The sequence below is a fragment of the Callithrix jacchus genome, chromosome 7, assembly GCF_049354715.1.
Source record: "Callithrix jacchus isolate 240 chromosome 7, calJac240_pri, whole genome shotgun sequence".
Taxonomy (NCBI): Eukaryota; Metazoa; Chordata; class Mammalia; order Primates; family Cebidae; genus Callithrix; species Callithrix jacchus.
In genome coordinates, this window is record NC_133508.1 from 88,881,263 (window position 1) to 88,902,997 (window position 21,735).

The 21,735-nt window shown below is 43.1% G+C and overlaps 1 protein-coding gene across 3 annotated transcripts in view; it reads right to left on the reverse strand.

The window, feature by feature from the left end:
- Positions 1–2,135: 2,135 nt before the first annotated feature.
- Positions 2,136–21,735, reverse strand: part of RAB3B (RAB3B, member RAS oncogene family) — a 95,373-nt gene continuing 75,773 nt past the window's right edge. For all 3 annotated transcript variants that reach the window (XM_078331761.1, XM_035251463.2, XM_078331760.1), the window contains 3 exons: positions 18,896–19,020; positions 5,650–5,837; positions 2,136–4,695 (listed from right to left, as the gene is read on the reverse strand). In XM_078331761.1, the coding sequence (XP_078187887.1) occupies positions 5,650–5,837; positions 18,896–19,020 (313 nt within the window). In that variant the 3' untranslated portion in view covers positions 2,136–4,695. The remainder of the gene's footprint in view (positions 4,696–5,649; positions 5,838–18,895; positions 19,021–21,735) is intronic.

Here is a 21,735-nt window from a genome sequence, read left to right on the forward strand (position 1 = left end):
ATTGCAATGGAAACAGATCTTGAAAAGTGCTTCTGTTTTGGATCTTGCCCTCTCTTGCTTTGAGAAAAACTCCTGCCACCATATGGACAAATCTAGGCAGCCTTCTGGAGGATGGCACCACATGGAGAAAGGTCTCAACAGCCCCAGTCATCTCAGCTGGGACCTCAGACATGTGGATGTAGCTATCCTAGACCATCCTGCTTCAGTCAGAAGAACCACCCAGCCAACCCACAGAATCATAAGAAATGATACATGTTTGTTGTTTTAAGCCTATAAGCTTTGGAGTGGCTGGTTATGTTCTTCAGAGAACAACAATGAACTGCTAGCCAGGCAGTCTAAAAATGTTTCACAGGTACAGATATTTTTCTCCTATCCTCACTCTTCTTGGGGGATTTGTATTTGATCAGCATCAAACGTTTGCACTAAAAGATGAAAGCTTAATTGAGGATTATAGAGCAATGGCCAGTGGGTAGCAGAGGTATTTGGGAGCAGTAGAATCTTCCGAGAGCCCCTGAAACAGTTCCTCAAAGGTGATTCAGGTTTCCCAGTTGAGTGTTCTCATAGCATCCTGTGCCTTCCTGTTAGAGTACTTTGCAGTTATATTTAGGTGATGATTTGACAATGTTTAAACTACATCATGAAGCTATACGGTTCATGAAAGCAAAAACTGTGCCTAATTTGCCACTACTTGTATCCTGGCACATACTAGATACTCATTTGTTGAGAAAATAAATGAATAAATAAATTTGAATTTTGCCTACTTCATATAAGGGATCAGGGCCTTTAAAAATCATCATTTAACAGTATTTATATCTCATAAACTAGTCTTTTCCATGTACTTCCAGCCACAGGATGCTACTTGATTCCCCAGCTGTGGCAGGAAATTGGGTGTATGCTTGGGAGAGGGAATCTGAAATCAATGAGATCCCAGGACATTGATTATTGTAGTTCCTTCCCCTTACCCCAAACTGTTGGCAAACAAAGTCAAACATTCCTCAGGACACTCCAGGAAACTCAATATCCAAGTGAGGAGCTTAGTGGTAGGCAGGAGCAGGTGATATGAGTTGGGGAGTTAGGTCTGGAGGGTGGTCTTATCATTCTGTGGATGTTATAAGGCTTCAGTCACCAAGCACTTGTGGTTATTTATTTAACTGAGGTTATTCAAGTCTAAGAATCCTTGGGAGTCTGGTACTACCAGAGGGTATACCCCATCTACCCTTCTAAGACAATCTGAAGAAAAAAATTTGAAAGAGCATGAGTCAGAGGAGGGTTCAAATGATACTAGTGGGTGACCTGAGCATGTTAACTTTTCCAGGGCTATTTCCTTGACTGCCAAACTGGGATAATAATATTTTAGAGATAGCACCTCCATTAGATCATAAGGACCTTGCAGGCAGGGATCATTTCTTTTCATCTATACTTATCTATTGCTTAATAATGCTAGGCCCTAGTTGATACTCAAATAGCTGTGTCTTCTTAGAGGTGGTCCAGGACCTAGTCCTGGCTCCATCAATGAGGTACTCTCAGAGTAATTAGGAGATTTCCTTCATCTCCCTGGATGTCAGCCTTCCCTTCCATAAAATAGGAGCCTGAAACAAATCTTCTCTAAGCTCCTTTCCAGATCTACTAATCAATGAGTCTATGACCATTCAGTACACTCTACCCCACTGCTGCTCCTAGAAGTTAATGATGCTACAGACTGAGAACACAATAAGTCACTAATCACTTTATATTTACAGATACACATGCGCTTCAAGCCGATTCTGTAAACAACCACAATACTGTATTGTACTTTTGGTCTACTTTTGCCTCTTTGGAAGTCAAGAGGTTTTTTTTTTTCTTTTTCTTTTTGAGACAGTCTTGCTCTGTTACCCAGGCTGAAGTGCAATCGCACAATCTTGGCTCACTGCAACCTTCGCCTCCCAAGTTCAAGTGATTCTCCTGCACCAGCCTCCCAGTAGTTGAGATTATAGGGGCCCTCCACCATGCCTGGCTAATTTTTTTATTTTTAGTAGAGATGGGGTTTCACCATGTTGGCCAGGCTGGTCTTGAACTCCTTACCTCAGGTGATTCACCAGCCTTAGCCTCCCAAAGTGCTTGGATTACACACATGAGCCTCCATGCCCAGCCAGAAGTCAAGAGTTTTAAAATCTTTTATTTGGATTGTTTAGGAAGATTGAATCCAAGACAAGTTGCCACTAACACATATTATGCGGCTTGAACCTTGGTGGCTAATTGCGCTATTACCGTGATTGATGAACACTATGCTGCAATCAGCTGAGCTGCTGCCTTTCATTCAACAGAATTGAGGTCGCAGACAAGGCTGGGGAGCTGCCATCTCACAAGCAGGTCTGGTTGTCTGTTGCCCAGTAGAAGAGCTTGCCACTATAACATTTAACTCTTGATTCCATCTACTGTGAATATGTTTGTTCCCTTGAACTGGCTCCTGAATTTTACAGAATTTGACAGTTTTAAGGAAAAATATTTTATCTTTGCCTGGATATTCAGTAGGAGAGAAAAGATTATTGGATATAGATAATAAAATATCCAGGGGTCATGAGGACCTTGGTCTGAAATCTTAGTACTAGATGAGTGTTAATGATCAGAAAAAAATAGTAATTATCCATGACACAGTGTCACACCCAGAACCAATGCCCTGTGAAGCAACTATATTCTACTCATGGTCAGAAAAGTGAATCAAGTCACTCTTCACAAATGCCCCATTGCTGGAGCATGGAGGCTGTTCAAAGTGAAGCATCGAACCTCCCGCTGCTTGGGAGCCTGTTAAGTGTTGCCTGGCAGAGGCAGATACAGGGAGAGCCAGCACTGGGCTTTTCTACCTAGGCCCATGGGATCTGGTTGCCTCAGAGACTAACTTGCCTTTCCTGAGTATTAGACATCCATCACCTCAGATTAGTCTGAGTAGTTGAGCAATTTGTTAACAGATTAGAGATTTAAGTCTTTTCTCCAGTGGACCTGGAATCTGATGGCCCTGGAATTGAATCCTAATGGTCTTTAACACTCTTGGTATGTGATCCAAGTCCCGTAACCTCTCTGGATTGTAGTTTGTCTATAAAAGATGCATCCCAGAATGTGGTTAAGAGCACAGACCTTGGAGCCCACTGCCGGGATTTGAACTCCAGCTTTACCATTTACTTATGGTGTGACCTTAGAGGTCAGGCTAGAACCACTTTGTACCTTTGTTTCCTCGTCTTTAAATGAGGCTCAATTTAGTGCCTCCCTCACAAGATGCTGGGAAGATAAATGAGTTGATACATGTAAAATGCTTGGAACAATTTCTAGCACAGAGTAAGCAAGACATCAGTGTCAGCCAGGATAACACTGGGATGCTAATTCTGATCGCTCAGGTTTGTTTGGTGGATCAACTGAAATGGTGAGGGTGGAAAAAAAGAGTTGCCGAGTTATTAGTGCCAAAAGGGACCTTAAAGATCATCCAAATAAGCTCTCTCATTTTATAAGTAGGAAATCAAGACTCAAAGATGGGGAGTAACTGGCCCAGTCACAGTCGATTTAATGACAGGGTCCAGGTCTCCAAACCCAAAACTCTGTTCTCAGCATGGCATCAAAGAAAGCAACATCTTTTGTAGAGCTGACTCTGGATGGTTCTTTAAAAAAGAGAGAGATAGAGGAAGACAGACTGGAATGCAGTGACATGATTACAGCTCACTGCAACCTCAAACTCCTGGACTCAAGCAATCCTCCTGCTTCGGCCTCCCAAGTAGCTGGGACTACAGGCGTGTACCACATCTGGCTAATTTTTTTTTTTGTAGGGATGGAATTTCACCATAGTGACCAGGCTGGGCTCGAACTCCTGGCCTCAAATGATCCTCCTGCCTTGGCTTTCCAAAGTGCTGGGATTACAGGTGTGAGCCACAGCCAACCTGGATGGTCCTTTTTAGTCATTGGACTGATTGCTAGTTAATGTACTTTTCTAAGCCAATGAGCCTCATCTGAAACGAAGAGAAAAGTGGGGAGAGACTTCCCCTGCCACTGATTTTTGAGGTAGCTGAGGATTCAGGCCATGATTAAGAAGAAAGATTTTCTGGAATCATTGCCAGTTCCACGTCATTATTTCAGCCAAAACCAAATATGTCCCTGTGGCCAAGCAAGCTAGAATAATGAGACAATCCATTCTGGTCTCTGAGTTTCTTTTCTTTTTTTCCTCAGGTGTTTAATTAAGGGGCTTCCACCAGAAGTGGTTTCCCATGCTCTCTGGTAAAAGCTAAGGTTTCACTCCCAGGAGAATGGGGTTGGGATCAGGACCTCTGAGTTTAATTTTCTCAATTTTTTCAGGGTCATGATACCTTAGATTTATTTTTCTTTGAATCATACTTCTCAGTTAGACTGCTCAGGAACAATTAAAAGATAGATTGGAGGAAAGGGGCAGGATGGAGAGAAGACCCTATGGAGAACAGCAGGTGGAATTATAGAGGTATTTGACCTAGAGAAAAGGCAAATCCCAGGAGTCATGATTCCTGTTCTCAAGTAGTCTGAGGGTGTCACAGGGCAGAGGGAGCAGAGACTGTGAAGTCTCTAACAGCAGAGCTGGTACCAATAGGGTGGGAAGAAGAAGAATTTCCAGGAGGCAGAGTTGAGCTTGAAGCAAGGAAAATTCTATGAGAGTTGACCAAGATGGTGTGGAAAATGAGCTCCTGTCCCTGCTTAGAAGGTGTGCTGTAGAAGAAAGAGATTTGGTTGTTAGGCTTGACAGTCACTTGTCAGAAAAAGGAAAGTTAGAATTGACTAGCCAGACTAGGTAAATTTGGGAATCCCATCAACTCTAAAATCCTCAGGTTCTACGAGTCTAAGAATCAATAACCAATTTCACTAAGTTCCCACAGTTAAGAACCCACTGGAAAAGCAGCAATCTGTTTCTTGATCTTGCCCGTGTTTCTCTTTTTCTTTTTCTCTTTCTCTTTGTCTTTCTTAAGCTTACTTGCCTGCTCTTTCATATAACAGGAGCTTCTGACATTTTGCAGGGGATAATCTTTTTTCTCTTAAGTGTGTTTCTGACTCAGCCTTTGCTCCATCAGCATCATTAGAGAGTCTGAGCTCTCTGAAGATTAGCTCTGCCTGTCACCACAGCAACTGCCCAGGCCCTGTGGGCATCTGATGTAACAGGCACAGGTCTTTGAGAGACCAAGCTTTACTCGTAGTGAGCGAAAGCCCCACAGGGAGCCCAATATGAAACAAGCACGCTGTGCTTTGGGAAGTTGTCTTTAATAGGATTAGCTATGCAGGCAAGCCTCACTTTATACAACTGGCCTGCCCCTGAAGAGAGTGTGTGTGTGTGTGTGTGTGTGTGTGTGTGTGTGTGTGAAATCTTGATAAATGGAGGAACTCTTATTTTAAAAGCAGAGAAGAGACTGCTTTCTAAGTCCCTGTAGTGAATCCCCTTCGTAAAACAGAGTCTTCTTTTGTAGAGTGAATCTCCACCCGTGTAGTGACCTGTTCTGTTAGTCTAGTGCTGAGTATCTATTACTGGGACCTTCTGCAGAGAACCCCAGGGGCAGGCAAAGAATAGCAGCAATTCATCTTGCTCAGGGCTGAGAGTGGACAGTGTGTAACAGAGAGAAGCAGACTGGGTGTGGGGCCACAATGATGGGAGGTCAGGAAGGTGGGCCTTGCCTAGCATGAGCAGTTCTGCTGCAGCAGTGGCGGGGTGTCCGAGAGACGCGTGTTCTTGGAGGAGCCCAGCATCGAGGGGTCTGTGTCCATTGAATCAGACATCTTATCGCAAATGGCGTCCACCAGGCGCTCGAAGGCCTGCCTTACACTGATGTTCTCCTTTGCACTGGCTTCAAAGAAATCGAACCCTGGAAAGAGAAGAGGTAAAGATAAGGACTTGTCTCATCCCTTCTGCTGGAACCCTTCTGTGCCCTCAGCCCAAGCACTCTGGATTAATGTGTCCAGTGCTCAGGAGTGAAGCAAAGAGGCCCAATTCCATGGGCAGAGGATTCTGCCTCAAGGAGACGGTATAGGGCAGGAGTTTCCTGTTCTGGTCTTACAGTCAGATTGATCCTAGCTCTACCACTGCCCAGCTGTTTAATTCTGGGCCAAGTCATTTATTCTCTTTACAAATCAATTTCCTGGTTTGTAAAAAGGATAATTCTACCTACCTCATAGAGTTATTTCAAGAATTAGGCAAGACAATGTATGTAAAATGTATAGCCCTGTGCCTGACACAAAGGAGGTCATTAGTGTTTGCTGACAGAGCAAATGCATAAATGTGTGTGCACAGGACTTCATAGTTTCCAACCCACTTATCACATCGATTATTTTATTTGATTTCAGGTTGCCCCTGAGGAAAGAGTGTCAGTCAGATCCTCTCCACTTCACTAATGCAAACACCGGCTTACAGAAGTAAGCTAGCTTGCCCAAGATAAAGAAAGGCACCAGTATGAGAAGCCTTAGTTTTGGACTTTTTCACAAGGACTTTCCTCCTCCTTCCCCTGCCTCTCATTTCCCCTAGGCTGGCCAATTCTGGTCTGGGCTCTGGGAGGAACATCGAGATTCACACTGAATAAGGCTTCTTTGTCCTTTCCACCCATAGCCACATTGGTTTATTTCCTCTCAGTGGGTTTCCTCCTCTCTGAATTCCACTGAAATGATCCAATAGATCTCACTCTGCCTCCACAAACCCAACAAAAGACCCAGGGAAAACTACATCTAAGGTGTGCGACATTCTTGTCTATTTTGTATCTTGAAATCCTTAGCAACACTTTCTGTGATGAACAGAACTTGGTTGTCCAAAGAGACACAGCATAGGCTCTCCTGATTCAAAAAGGCTGCTTTACGCCCAAGGAATCTTGGCCAGCTTGGTGGCAGCCCTTAGAAGCAAAAGTGGCCCTCTTTATCAGTCCCTAGCCCTCTTTTCCACTTCTCTTGTCTGCCTGCCTTCTTCTTTCCCTTCTTTCAGAGCCTTTCCCCTGTGTTCCTTGTACTTTCTCCTTGGGATTTCTAATATCTTTGGGGCAAATACTATATGCCAGACACTATGCTAGGAACTTTACTGATATCATCTTCCTTAATCCTCACAACAACGTGTTGGGTAAATAACATTACCTCCATTTTTAAAATGAGAGTATGAGAGACTACATAACTCACACAAAGTCATGTGGCTGTATTAGTGGAAACTGGGTTTAGGTCTGGGTTTGGCTGTCTCCAAAGTCTACACACAACTCTGCCTCTCATTTCTTCCCCTTTTTCTCTTTTGCTTTGCTTTTTTTTTTTTTTTTTTTTTTTTTTCCTGATTACACCTTTTTCTTCCTTTACAAGTCTTTTGGCCTCCTCTGCTTTAATCCAACTAACAGTATCTGAGTCTGGGCAAATCACTTCACCTCTCTGCTCACTTAAACTTTCTAATTCTCAGACTCCTTGTTGTCAAATAAGAAAAACAACAGTGTCTTCTTACCAAGAGCAGGTGGGAGGAATGAGTGAGATGATGAATACATTGCTGTAAAAAAGTGACCTGTTATAAAGACAGTTTATTTCCGTTCTTTCATCTTGTTCCTCCCACCTCCTCTCCATCTCTTTCTCCCTCTTTTTTTTTTTTTTTAATTTTTTATTGCATTTTAGGTTTGGGGGTACATGTGCAGAACATGCAAGACAGTTGCATAGGTACACACATGGCAGTGTGTTTTGCTTCCTTTCTCCCCTTCACCCACATTTGGCATTTCTCCCCAGGCTATCCCTCCCCACCTCCCCTTTCTCCCTCTTTTATCATCTTCTCTAACATAGGAGGGATCTCTTTCCCTTCCTTTTTTCCCCCTATTATTCCACCTTCCACAGAAGGGCTGAAGCCCCCAGGTATAAAAAAGGCCCCTCTTTTCCCAGGCTTCCCAGCTGGAAGGCACATGCTGTTCCTGCCAGCCCACCTGCATCTGACAGCCTCTCTCCTGTGGCTCATTTCCTGACCTGAGAAAGACAAGCAGCAGAAGTGCCTGCTAATTGTGGACATGTGATGAAGAAAGAGGCAGTTGCTGGCTCATTATCCTCAGGCCATAGAAACTCAGCTTCAGAGATCCTCCAGCATATTGTTTTTCCTTAATGAACACCACAAAAATGGACTCCCCATTGTTTGACTGCCTTATTGCAAATGGCAGTGTTTGGGGAGGTGCAGGGAGTGTATTGCTTATCTAGAAAAGAGACAGACAGGTAAATAACTAAATAGATTTTCAGTTCAGATGAAGATGAGGACACAGTTCAAGGTGAGGAGCACAAATCCCTTGTGAGGAAGTGGCACTGAGGGGAAGACATGCTGCACTGTAAAGAGGGCAGCTGCTAGCTGTGTGTTCTTGGGAAATTGCTCCCAGTCTCTGTTTCCTCATCTGTAGAATGAGGTGAATATTACCTACCCCATAGGATGGTAATAAAAATTAAATCCACAAAATATGTGATGTGATTTGCAGGTGAATACATGGCAACTGTCTTTCCTATATGTTCCTGGCCCACCTTAGTCCCAGCTTCCTTGTACCTCTATTGTCTCCCAGGGCCTTTGAGTAAATCTCTTTGTCTTCATCACTTAGAGTCAATCAATAAGCCAGGTATTTTTATTTTATTTTATTATTTATTTATTTTGAGAGACGGAGTCTTGCTCTGTTGCCCAGGCTGGAGTGCAGTGGCATTATCTAAGCTCACTGCAACCTCTGCCTCCCAGGTTCAAGCGATTCTCCTGCTTCAGCCTCCCGAGTAGCTGGGATTACAGGCACCTGCCACCATGCCCGGCTAATTTTTGTATTTTCAGTGGAGACAGGTTTCACCTTTCCAGTTAGTCTTGGCCAGGCTAGTCTGGAACTCCAAACCTCAGGTGATCTACCCACAGCCTCCCAAAGTGCTGGGATTACAGGCATGAGCCACCACACCTGGCCCACCAGGTCTTTACTGAACACTGACTTTGTGCTTGACATGTCTTGTGTTGAGTGTTAGAGATACAGGGAGATCAAATATAGTTGTGGAAAAGACACACTAATAAAGGCATCAGTCTCTCACACCTGCAGTTCACATTAACAGTTCACAAATACAAAAACAACCATGTGAGTGGTGTTGGACAAGGCAAGGGTTATCACTCATAAGTGGCAGACAGGAAAACAGACTAAGAAAGGGCCAGGGGTCTGTCCCTTATGCCTCCTTGTCTCACTCTCAGTTGGAACAGTGGCAGAACAAGCTGTAACATTCTAACACAGGTAGAGGAAATCAGATGCCATGCAGGGATGCAGGAGAGGGAGAGGCTGGCAGGCAAGGAGAGGAGGAGGAAGCTTCTTGAAATTAGTGAGGATGTGAGCCTTTAAAGTCTTTAAACTCAGGCCAGGCACGGTGGCTCATGCCTGTAATTCCAGCAGTTTGGGAGGCCAAGGCTGGTCGATCACTTGAGGTCAGAAGTTTGAGACCAGCCTGGCCAACATGGCAAAACCCCGTCTCTACTAAAACTACAAAAATTAGCTGGGTGTGGTGGCGCACACCTGTAATCCCAGCTATTAGGGAGGCTGAGGCAGAAGAATTGCTTGAACCTGGGAGGTAGAGGTTGCAGTGAGCCAAGATTGTGCCATTGCTCTCCAGCCTGAGTGACAGAGTGAGACTCTCTCAAAAAAGAAAGAAAACAGAACTGAGCAAAATTGGCTAGATGCCAGTGGCTCAAGCCTGGAATCCCAGTGCTTTGGGGTGCCAAGGCAGGAAGATTACTTAAGGCCAGGTGTTCAAGACCATAAAAAAATAAATGAATATGTCAATATTAAATTAAATTAAAAAGAATTAAGTAAAACTCTTCACCTAATTTCTTATTCTTCAGGACTTGGCTTACATATAGTGTCTTCATTCTCCTCTGGGCTTCCTTCTGCATGACAGAAGTCCATGTAGACAAGGAGCTCCCCAAACAGGGACTATGTCATTCTGAGCCCCTGCACCAGCTGGAAGTGGAGGTGCTTAGTGAATGTTGGTGGAATGAATAGTTGAATTAAGGAGGTGGGAATGAGCATGGAGGGTGTGGTTGAGGGGATACAGATAGTGTGGATCATGAAAGCTCAGCTCAACAAGCACAGCAGACCCTGTTCTGGGCACTGGGGACAGTGAGGTGAATCAGACACAGCCCCTACCTTTGAGAAGCCCCTAGTCTGTTGTGGAAGATAGACACTTTGATAATATTTAGGGTAATAAGTGTTGGAATGGAGAGAAGCCAGGGGATTGTCAGGGCACAGAGAAAGTATCTAACTAAGCCTGGAGACCAGGGAAGGTTTCTTGGAGAAGCAGATGCCTAAGCAGATATCAGCTAGACAAAGACATGTCACTGTGAGTGTATGTGTGAGCACAGGCATGTCTAGCACAGCACAACAGGGAGGGGAGACAGCGTGAGCACAGATAAGGGGGCAAAAACCAGCCTTGGGCTATGCCAAAAGAGTCATAGCAGTTATACTTAGAGCAGAAAACCTTAAGTGGTGGGAAATGAGTCGGTAGGAGGCCAAACAGGGGGAGCTCTTGTGTCATGGCAAGGAGATGTCTTTACTGTCATCTCAAAGGTACCCGGAGTGTGAGAACTCTGACTCAAGTTACCAATTCATGGGTCTAGCCATCTCAAGGGCCTCTTCTGCTTAGCAGAATAACCCCAAATGCACCCCACTCAATTACTGTCAGATTCCTGGAATAGTCTTCATTAGTAGGTCCAGATGGTAACCTTTTCCTCAGCTCATTAATAAGGATTCTTAGGAGCTGAGAATCTAGTGAGGCCAGGAAGATGACAACCAATTAACCAGACTGGCCCTGAGTCCTTCCTTTATTCCTCCTAATTGGCTTCACAACAATGACATTTCTACTGTCTTTAATGGGGCTCAATTCTTAACTGAATCTGAGCTGTTCCCCCACCCCCCAAAATGAGAAGCCAGGGGATTATCACATTTATCTATTCAGTCCAAAAGCAGATGTCACAGACCCATAAATTGCATCCTCGCTGCCTGCTTCTGAATATGACCTCAGAATTCTACTCAGAAACTTGCAACCAGCTAAACTCCTCTCCTCATCCCAACACTGCTCCAGAACATTTCTCCTCCACCATTCAAATCCCTTCTGCATCCTGCTCTGACATGGCCTCATCTCTGTCAGTTACCAACCTTCAACTCACATCCTTTGGTCACTGATGATTTGGACTCAGTGGGACTCACTGTCCTCCTTCCTACCCAAGCTTGTTTTCATTCTCAGGAACTTTGAGTGTCACGTGGACAATCCATCCAGCACCTTGGCCTCTTAATTTCTTAACCATTTCATCACCAATGACTTTCTCTTCCAGTTTGCTTCAGCTATTCACCTGTCCCTATAACTTAAGCTATTCTGACTTGGATTTGTGTCACTGGAATTGAAAGAGGTCTGATCAATTAAATATCCAGCCTTACTGGCTGAACACCCAAGATCTGGCATGGACTGGTCTCTACTTTCCCAACTTCATCTTCCTGGCTCACAGTATACTCCAGAAACATCAGCGCTTCCTAATTTTGTGCCTTTGCTCATGTTATTAATCTCTAGCTCCGACTCCTAATCATCTTCATTACTCACCTATGGAATTATTGATCCCAGGGAAGCTTCATTTTTTCTTCCCCAGGACTCCTCCACCACTCAGAACATACGAAATATCTCTCCCCTGTACTCTCATGGCACTTTGCGTGATTGCTTTCGTCAGATTCCAACCAGAAAAATGGGAACTATTCTTCTTTAAACCAGAGGGAAATGCTTATATACGTGATGGAAGAACTAAGAAGCAGCTAAATAGAACACCGAGAAAACCCAGAGATTATCAAAAGCAAAAAATACTAGTATTAGAGCTAAAAGAAGCTGGAACCATGAGAGCAGGAGTCAGCGCAGAGGAGCAGCCCCTACTAGGGGGCCAGCAGAGGCAGGGGGAAAATACCTGGCTTTCTCCCTTTTCTGCATCTCCAATCACCTGCCAATATCTTCCCTTGGCTAGTCCCAGCCAGAAGCTACTATCACAGGAGCGTGGGAAACATAGCCTGCAAAGGTCAACCCCTTAGAGGGGGTTGCAGAAAAAAGAACAGGAGAGGGTGAAGAATAATAGCAAATAGGCTGAGGACTGGCATAGCCATCTACCCAAAGAAGGTCATAATTATCTGTTTACAGTTTTGTTTCCTTGGTCAGTGTGCATCTTGAGGGAAGGGAACCTGTTCACCACTGTGTCCCCAGAGTCCACTGTGTGTTCGGTGACTGTGAACTGCCCTCCCTGAAAGAGATTTTATGCCCCACCCATTACCACTAGCTTGCAGTGCCTCCTTGTGGGAAGAATACATCTCCCTATTCTATCAACACCAAGTTTGATTCTGAGACTTGCTTTGGCCAGTGGATGTGGGCACAAGTGATGTGATCCAAGTCCCAAAGAAGCTTTAAGAGCCTTTGTGTGGTTCAGCCATCCCAAATTGACCCCAGAGTAGGAAAATACATGGAACTGAGTTGCAGCTGACTTGTAGCTGGTATGTAATGACTGAGAAAGAAAGCCTCATTATCTAAGCCCCGACTCAGGTTGTGAGTCATAATCTGAAGAATAAAGAAATCTCACCAACATTGTGGCTGAGGGTGGAAATTTGAAGAGAAACTATGACACGCTTTTGTGAAAACACCATTGAATGATAGGAGAACATTAGGATTTTGAGTCCAAAGTCTGAGTTTGAGTACAGGTCCAGCCATCTACTCCTTATACGGCTTAGAAAGTTACATAATCTTCAAGTGGGTAAATAAAGACACAGAAATGTGGCACAGCTCATTATGTGCAAGAAAACACAGTGGTCTGGACTCAGCTTCTTCATCAAGAAAATCACTGATTTACTGTACTAATGATAATATACTATGCACTGTACAGCAATACAGATACTGCGTTACTATAGCTGATGATAATGCAGCTTTACATGCTAGGAGTGACAGCAGAGGTCACAAGAGAATTTTCATGAAACGATATTGTGAATTTTAAGTCATTGTTAGTTATCATCAATGCCAACTGGGCCTTCCTTTCTCTGTAACCAGACTCGATGCAAGGTTCCTATAGTTCATCTCAATCTAAAACACACACCCTCCCCCTCCACACACACACATTTATTGAGCACCTACAATAAGCAAGGCAGTGTATGAGGGCCTGTGGGGTCTGAGTGATGAATGGGGAATTGGGTAAATTGAAATCACAGGAACATAGAGGGATAAGGCCAAATAGATCTTCCTACTCAACTAATCCAAACTGCATGTTTTACAGATAGGTAAACTGAGACCCAGAGACAGGAAATGCCAAAGCTCAAAGTCACAGAGTAAAGTAGTAACAGAAGCAGGATAAAACTCTGAATCTCCTGACTCCTAGTCTGGGCATGCTTTTCCCACTACACTATGCTGGTATGTGTGTTTCAAAACTACATTTTGGGCTGGGTATGGTGGCTCATGTCTGTAATCCCAGTACTTTGGGAGACCAAAGCTGGCAGATTATTTGAGCCCATGAGTTTGAGACCAGCCTGGGCAACACAGTGAAACCCCATCTCTACCAAAAAAGCAAGTAAATAAACAAAGAAAAAAACATAAAAATTAGCTGGGCATGGTGGTACCTGCCTGTAATCCCAGCTACTTGGGATCAGAAAGCTGAGGCAGGAAGGTTGTTTGAGTTCAGTAGGTGAAGGTTGCCATGAGCCAAGATTGTGCCACTGCACTTCAGCCTGAGTGACAGAGGAAGACCTTGTCTCAAAACAAAACAAAACAAAAACCACATTGTGGATGGTCCGTCCTTCCTTTGCAGGCAGAAGCACATTTCCCTTTTATTAGCATCCCTGGATTCTGGCCAGATCTCCAGTCAGATCCAGGAAAGGGACAGGAAGCGCCTTTCTGAGGGGCATATGGAGGCAGAACCCTAAAAGGTCATGCTTCTGGAAATAAAAGTCCCTAAAACTCCTCTACTCTCCCAAAGACCCATCTGCCTCAGCATCTATATGACCTCAACCAAGTCCCAGGAACTTTGAGAATAGGGAAGGCTGGCCACAACTCACAGCTTTAATAAATGCAAGTTGTTGGCCATATCAATAGTCTTGGTTGAGTGAGCTCAGAAAAGCTACAAGAAAGGGAGTCCTGAGGAGGGATCCCATAAAGCAGAGAATGGCATTACTGCACTGGCAAAGAGACAACTGGAACTGACTTAATACCTGAGACAGGAGAGGAAAAGGCACTGGGTGAGGGTGAGGAAGGCTGAGCATCCCCCACTCACTGTTCCCAGATCTGATCATACCCTTGCAAAATTCTTAACATGATCCAGTACCATCTGATCTCTGACCATCTGTCCATCCTCATCTCATGCTTCTCTTCCTTGATGATTTAGTCCCTGTGACATGGCCTTCTTTCAATTTCTTGAATATTTCAGGGTTTAACCTACATTGGAACTATTCTTGATGTGGAACATGCCCCTCCCCACACTCTACTCTTTGCCTGGCTAGCTTTTTCTCATCCTTTTGTTCTCACCGTAAGTGTTACTTTCTCAGAAAACCTTAACTCTCCAGCCTAAAATTAGGTTTCTCTCTTACATTTTCTTCATAGCACTTGTGGTGGACTTATGTTAACTTTTATCTGCCCCCTTCATTCCCTCCTTTAGGAAGGCACCATTTTAAACAGTTACATTGGGAATATGTTGCCATACTTGTCTCCCCTAGCCACTGGGATGGGCACATGACTTACAGGTGACTAATCATAGTATTCCCTTGGGACTGATACATAGTGGTTGGGAGAGAAAGAAGGTCTCTTTTTGCAGGAATTGGGAAGCTACAAATCTGCCATCATCTCTCTAACTCCCCATGCAGAGAGTCTGGCTATACAAGGAGGCTAAGGGGATAAGTAAAGCTGAGAAATGGAGAGTGCCATTGAGTCCTGGGTCTAGTGGTCTTCCCAATTACAGAAGCTAATACATTATCTCTCCCCCGCCCCCCCCCCCCGCTTTTTTTTTAGATGGAGTCTTGGTCTGTCACCCAGGCTGGAGAGCAGTGAGGCTATCTTGGCTCACTGCAACCTCTGCCTTCTGGGTTCAAGCGATTCTCCTGCTTCAGCCTCCCAAGTAGCTGGGACTACAGGTGCCAACCAACACACCTGGCTAATTTTTGTATTTTTAGTAGAGATGGGGTTTCACCATGTTGACAGCTGATATCAAACCAGGCTTACCTCAAGTATCCACCCACTTCAGCCTCCCAAAGTGCTGGGATTACAGGTATGAGCGACTGTGCCCAACCAATTCTGTTTATTAAAGCTAGTTGATTTGTGATTTTATCACTTGCAATAACAGAAGTCCTAACTCAAGTAAAACACCACAATTTTAACAGCTTTATTGAGATATAACTCACATACCATACAGTTCATTTACACAATTTTTAATTAATATTTGTGTTAGTATTTGTTTAATGTCTCTTTCCCCATTAGTCCCATGACAGTAAGGATTGTAGCTGTTTGTTCATCATTCATTATATCCTAAGTGCCAGGGCAGAACTTGGCTTGGTGTCCTCAATAAATGTTTTTCACTGAATAAGTAAAATGTATTAATGAATATCTACCCTGTTCTGGGTCCTTAAGATTATTAAACAAATTAGACACAATCCATGCTCTCGAAGCCTAGAAGGAGAGATAAACATGTAAATAGCCAAGTTCTGGTGATCAGTAGCAGAAAGCTCAGTGAGCTGAGTTGGGCAGAGATGGGTTACTTTGACCTGCCAAAATCTAACCAATTCATTAAGGTCTTCTTCAAGTGCCTTCCTAAAAACAGCGCACTAAGATTTAATCTCATGTGTTCTATCTGTGTTCCTCATCAAGATTTATACTGATTCCACCACTTGCTAATAGTATAAGCTTGAGCAAGTTATTTAATCTCTCTAACTTCATTTTTGAGAATATTGGACATGCTCTGTAATATCTACCTTAAGGTTTATAAAGAGACTTAAGTGAGATAACTAAAACTAAACATTTCACATAGTGCCTTGTTCAATTTATATCAACTATGATTACCACATTTGCTGTTTAGTAAAGTTAAGTGGTTAGAAACACACGCTCTGGGAGCCAGACTACTGCCTGGGTTGAAATCCTGGTTTTACCCTCTTACTAGCTGTGTGACTTTGGCAAGTTACTCAACTTCTCCATGCCTCACTTTTCTCATCTGTTAAACACACACACAGAAAGTGTGGAGATAATGAAATATATATCTTGAAGGATTTTAGGGGGATTAAATTAGATGCATAATACTTTAAAACACTTAGAATAAATAGTGCCTGACACAGGGTAAGCAGCGAATAAATGTTTAACCAATTCACCTTTTAAAAATATTAGAATGGTCATGCATGGTGGCTCATGCCTATAATTCCAACACTTTGGAAGGCCAAGGCAGGTGGATCACCTGAGGTCAGGAGTTCGAGACCAGCCTGGCCAACATGATGAAACCTATCTCTACTGAAAATACAAAAAATTAGTTGGGCATGGTGGTGGGCACCTGTAATCCCAGTTACTCAGGAGAATCGCTTGAACCCTGGAGGCAGAGGTTGCAGTGAGCCGAGATTGCCCCAACCTTACCCTGGACCCCAGCACTACAGCCTGGGCGACAAGAGTGAAACTCCATCTCAAAAAAAAAATCTTAGTGAGAAGGGCTTCGCATGCTGGTTATATATTTTTTCTAATACATATCCAAATATGTATTAGAAAATAAATACAGAAAATCATCCTGCATAATTCCAGTGGCATGAGCTCCCCACCTTGGGCAACATTACTCCAGATTCATACCATCTAGTGATATATAGTTCCCTGACCAAGAGGGCTGCTCCTTGTCTTTGCCCCTGACTGGGGAGCCCTTAGCTCTCTTCCTCACTTGACTCACCTACTTATCTTCAAGACTCCACTTGGGCAACATGTTCTCTGACCTCAGAAGAATCCGGTTCCTCCTCTATGCTCCCCCAACATTCCTCTGTCACAGTCCTCACCACCTGGGCTATGACTGTCACTGTAGGCTCTCACTAGATTGAGCTTCTTCAGGCCAGGGAATGCATCCTATTTCACACCTCAGGGCCTAGTACCAAGTAGGTGCTCAGGAAGTCTTATTGGACAATAAAATGAAGTATCCAAATACTTACCATCATAAAGTTAATCAAACATAGTTTTGCATCCTCTGTGCCCAGCTGTATGCTAGGCATAGTAGACACAAAGACAAACAAGACTCATTTCCTGTCTGCAAGGAAATTTTTGGAGACAGACAAGTAAATGAGTGTATCCAAGTGTGATGGGTACTGTGACGCTTCTATGTATGGGATTCCTTAAATGAGAAAACGAAGTAAAGAACCCTGGCAGGGGACTAAGAAATGTTTCATAGAAGATGTGAAGTTTGAGCTGTTTTGAAAGCTGAATGGGGGCTCACCAGCTGGATGAGGGTGGAAGATGGGGTGTGAAGAGAGCATCCCAAGCAGATGAAATACAGTCAGTCCAGGGAGAGTGCTGGGAGCCTCCCGGGAGACTGCAGGTTGAAAGCCTAAAGGGACAGTCTGAAGTTCTCCAGGTGTGGACTTCATCACTTGCTTATTGTTCTATGGACCACGTAGAGGCACTTTCTGGACTCTGAGAACCTCTGTGTAGAAACAGCAAGGCCCAAGATGACCCAACCTCCCTATTTATTAAGCACTTATAGTTTGCTACAGTTTACAGGCCACCTTGATGAGAAAAAAGTATACAACACACACACACATACTCATAATACACATAATACAAATATATACAACATACAATTCACACTTGTATATTATACAGATTACCCACCTACAAGCCCAAATATCTGTACTTCAGAAACTGTTAGAGAGTATAACTTTAAACTCTCCACTCCTCAATACTGAACAACACTTAGGATGTGAGATATACTTAGACTGGCTAAAAGCTAAGCATCTATTCTAGAGGAAGATTTCAAACTTTCAAACCTACAGGCATGGAACTCTTTTTGTAAGGCAACCTTACCCTGGACCCCAATACATAAAATAAAAGCTCTTCTTTTAAGCAAAGGTAGGTAGAGTTCTGCTTTGGGCCCACTGAGACATATCTGGGCCTCAAACGAGCACAGAATATTTTAACCTTGGAAAAATCAGGACATCAATGGGCTACATACTCAAACCACATAGTTTTGTTCCCTCATGCAATTACTTTTGTTGTGAATTGTGTTTTGGTGAGAAGCATGAATTTGCATTGAGATAAACTGTAAGAACAGCATATAAATACTTAGTGCTAAAAGGATGTTTGATATTTAGGCGTGGTCACATTCAGCATACAGAGTCTGCTCTACAGGTGACAATGAAGAGCAGTGCTCCTCTGGAATAATGGGTTTGTTTTTACACTAGGACACACTGATCTATGTAACTGATTGTTTCCCTCTTGGCAATGGTTGCTAGGAAGCTCAAAGGCAACATTTTGGCCCAACTCTTGAGGTGTCCAAGAACTTATGACATAATACTTACTCATCCTAGCTTCCTCTTATTTTTCCCTCACCCTTGCTTTCCCTTTGCTCCAATTTTCTCTTATTTATTTATTTTTATTTTTGTACTGTGATGATTTTTATAAGACACCTCAAGTTTTTTGTGGAAGGAACTGGTTAAAAAAAAGAGTTTATAAATTTAAATTTTACTTACATATTCAATATAACAAATATATACATATCAAAAATGATGAATTATCTAAAACTCACAGTCTAAAGCCCATATGTATATCGTACAAATATAAAAACAGATCACATAGGTACATAATTCATAATTACAACACTAATGTCATAAATACAAATACACTCATGCCCTCTGTTTATCCCACTTTCATGACCATGTGTACACATGCACGTGTACACACACGTGTGTCATCTACATACCAAGCTGCTCTGCAAGGAGGCGGCCCTTCTCAGTGGGAACAACCCTCTCTTCCTCCATGTCACACTTGTTCCCCACCAGAATAACTTGTGCATTGTCCCAGGAGTAGGTCTTGATCTGAGTAGCCCTAAAATGACATGGAAAGAGATGCGTTAATCATGTTCCTATAAACTGAATGTCTAGTTCCCCACTACAAATTTACATGTTGAAGCCTAATCCCCAATGTAATGGTATCTGGAGGTGGAGCCTTTGGGACATCATTATGTCAATGAGGCTAGAGTTCTAATAAATGTGTCCATCTAGGGGGCAATGATCCAAGAAGGCCAATCGCTAACATCTCCGGATTGCAGCTCCCAGTGAAACCTCAGAGAACGAGAGGACACCACACTTTCAGACAAATTTTGGTCGCTCATGGAGCAGAAGATTCCCAGTGGAGGAGCTCCACGGGTCGCCAGTGCAACTCTTGTGGCCAGCGCAGAGGTTTCCCTGGCACCTCGGCACGGCAGCTCTCGGTGCGGAGTAAACGGGACTGGTTCCCCTTCTGACTGAGGTTTGGAGGAGCCACACAGGTTGCCAGCATGACTCTTGTGGCCAGCACAGCAGTTGTGCTGGCACTTCAGCACGGCAGCTCTTGGTGCAGAGTAAACGGGACTGGTTCCCCTTCTGACCGAGGTTTGGAGCTCCGGGAAGGCAGAGTCGCCTATTACGGACTCAAGAAGGAAGCCAGACTGGAGATTCCTGGGCAGAAAAGCACCATCAGTCTTAACGCCACTGTTTTGTCCAATGCAGTGGGTTGCTCATATTTCGGCCCTGGAAATTAACAACTTGGACGTCCACTCAGAGACCTAATTTGAAAGTTGGTAATTACAAAGACGACAGGTGGATAAATTTACAATGATGGGAAGAAACCAGCGTAAAAAGGCTGAGAATACTCAAAATCAGAACGCCTCTCCCTCTAAAGAGGATCACAGTTCCTCATCAACAAGGGAACAAGACTTGATGGAGAACGAGTGCATTCCAATAACAGAATTAGGCTTCAGAATATGGATAATAAGAAACTTCTGTGAGTTAAAAGAACATGCTGTAGCCCAATGAAAGAACTTTGAAAAAAGGTTTGACAAAATCCTAATGAGAATAGACAACTTAGAGAGGAATATAAGTGAATTAATGGAACTGAAGAATACAATGCAGGAACTCCAAGAAGTATGCAAAGGTTTAAACACTCGAATTGTTCAAGCAGAAGAAAGGATATCAGAGGTCGAAGTCCAACTTAATGAAATAAAATGAGAAGACAAGATTAGAGAAAAAAGGATAAAAAGGAATGAGCAAAGTCTCCAAGAAATGTGGGACTATGTAAAAAGACCAAATTTACGTTTGATAGGTGTACCTGAATGTGACAGAGAGAATGAATCCCAGCTGGAAAATATTCTTCAGGATATTATTCAGGAAAATTTTCCTAAACTAGCAAAGCAGGACAATATTCAACCCCAGGTAATACAGAGAACACCACAAAGATATTCCTCAAGAAGAGCAACCCCAAGGCACATAATCGTTAGATTCACCAGGGTTGAAACTAAGGAGAAAATACTAAGGGCAGCCAGAGAGAAAGGTCAGGTTACCCACAAAGGCAAGCCTATCAGACTTACAGCAGATCTCTCAGCAGAAACTCTACAAGCCAGAAGAGAGTGGGGGCCAATATTCAACATCCTTAAAGAACAGAACTTTCAGCCCAGAATTTCATATCCAGCCAAACTAAGCTTCACAACTGAAGGAAAAATAAAATCTTTTATGAACAAGCAAGTACTCAGAGATTTTATTACCACCAGGCCTGCTTTACAAGAGCTTCTGAAAGAAGCATTACACATAGAAAGAAACAACCAGTATTAGCCTTTCTAAAAATATACCAAAAAGTAAAGAGCATCAACATAAAGAAGAATTTACATCAACGAATGGATAAAACAGACAGTTAACATCAAATGGCAGTAATCCTAAATTTAAATTGACTAAATCCCCCAATCAAAAGATACAGCCAAAACCCAACGGCATGTTACATCCAGACCCCTTTCACATGCAAGGATACACAAAGACTCAAACAAAGGGATGGAGAAAGATTTACCAACCAAATGGAGAGCAAAAATAAATAAATAAATAAATAAATAAAAAGCAGGAGTTGCAATTCACGTATCTGATAAAATAGATTTTAAAGCAACAAAGATATAGTGGTAAAAGGATCAATGCAACAACAAGAGCTAACGATCCTAATACCCAGATACATAGAGACTTAGACTCAATGAGACAGAAAATTAATAAGGATATCAAGAACTTGAACTCAGATCCGGAACAAGTAAACTTAATAAATATTTATAGAGCTCTCCACTTTAAATACATAAAATATACATTCTTGTCAATACCACATCACACCTACTCATAGGTTTAAATGAAACATTGATTGGCCATTATTAATACCCATTTTTTTTTAGAATAAAGCATTTCCGTTCTCTCTCCCTCTTTTTCTTCCTCTTTCTTCCTCTCCTTCACTCCCTTTTTCTTCTTCTTTCCTTCTCTCAAAAAAAAGAAAAAAAAGAAATCAACTTGTAGACCTCTAGATCCAGGTCGGCAATGTCTCTCTCATTGCTTGATTTCCTTCCTTCCCTTCTCTCCCTCCCTCCCTTTCTCTCCCTCCCTCCCTCCCTTCCTCCCTCCCTTTCTTTCCTCCCTTCCTGCCTTCCTCCCTTCCTCCCTTCCAAAAAAAAAAAAAAAATGTGTCCATCTAAGAAGAGAAAGAGAGTAGAGCCCTCTTTCTCTCTTGGCCATGGGAGGATACAAGAAGCCAGCTGTCTCC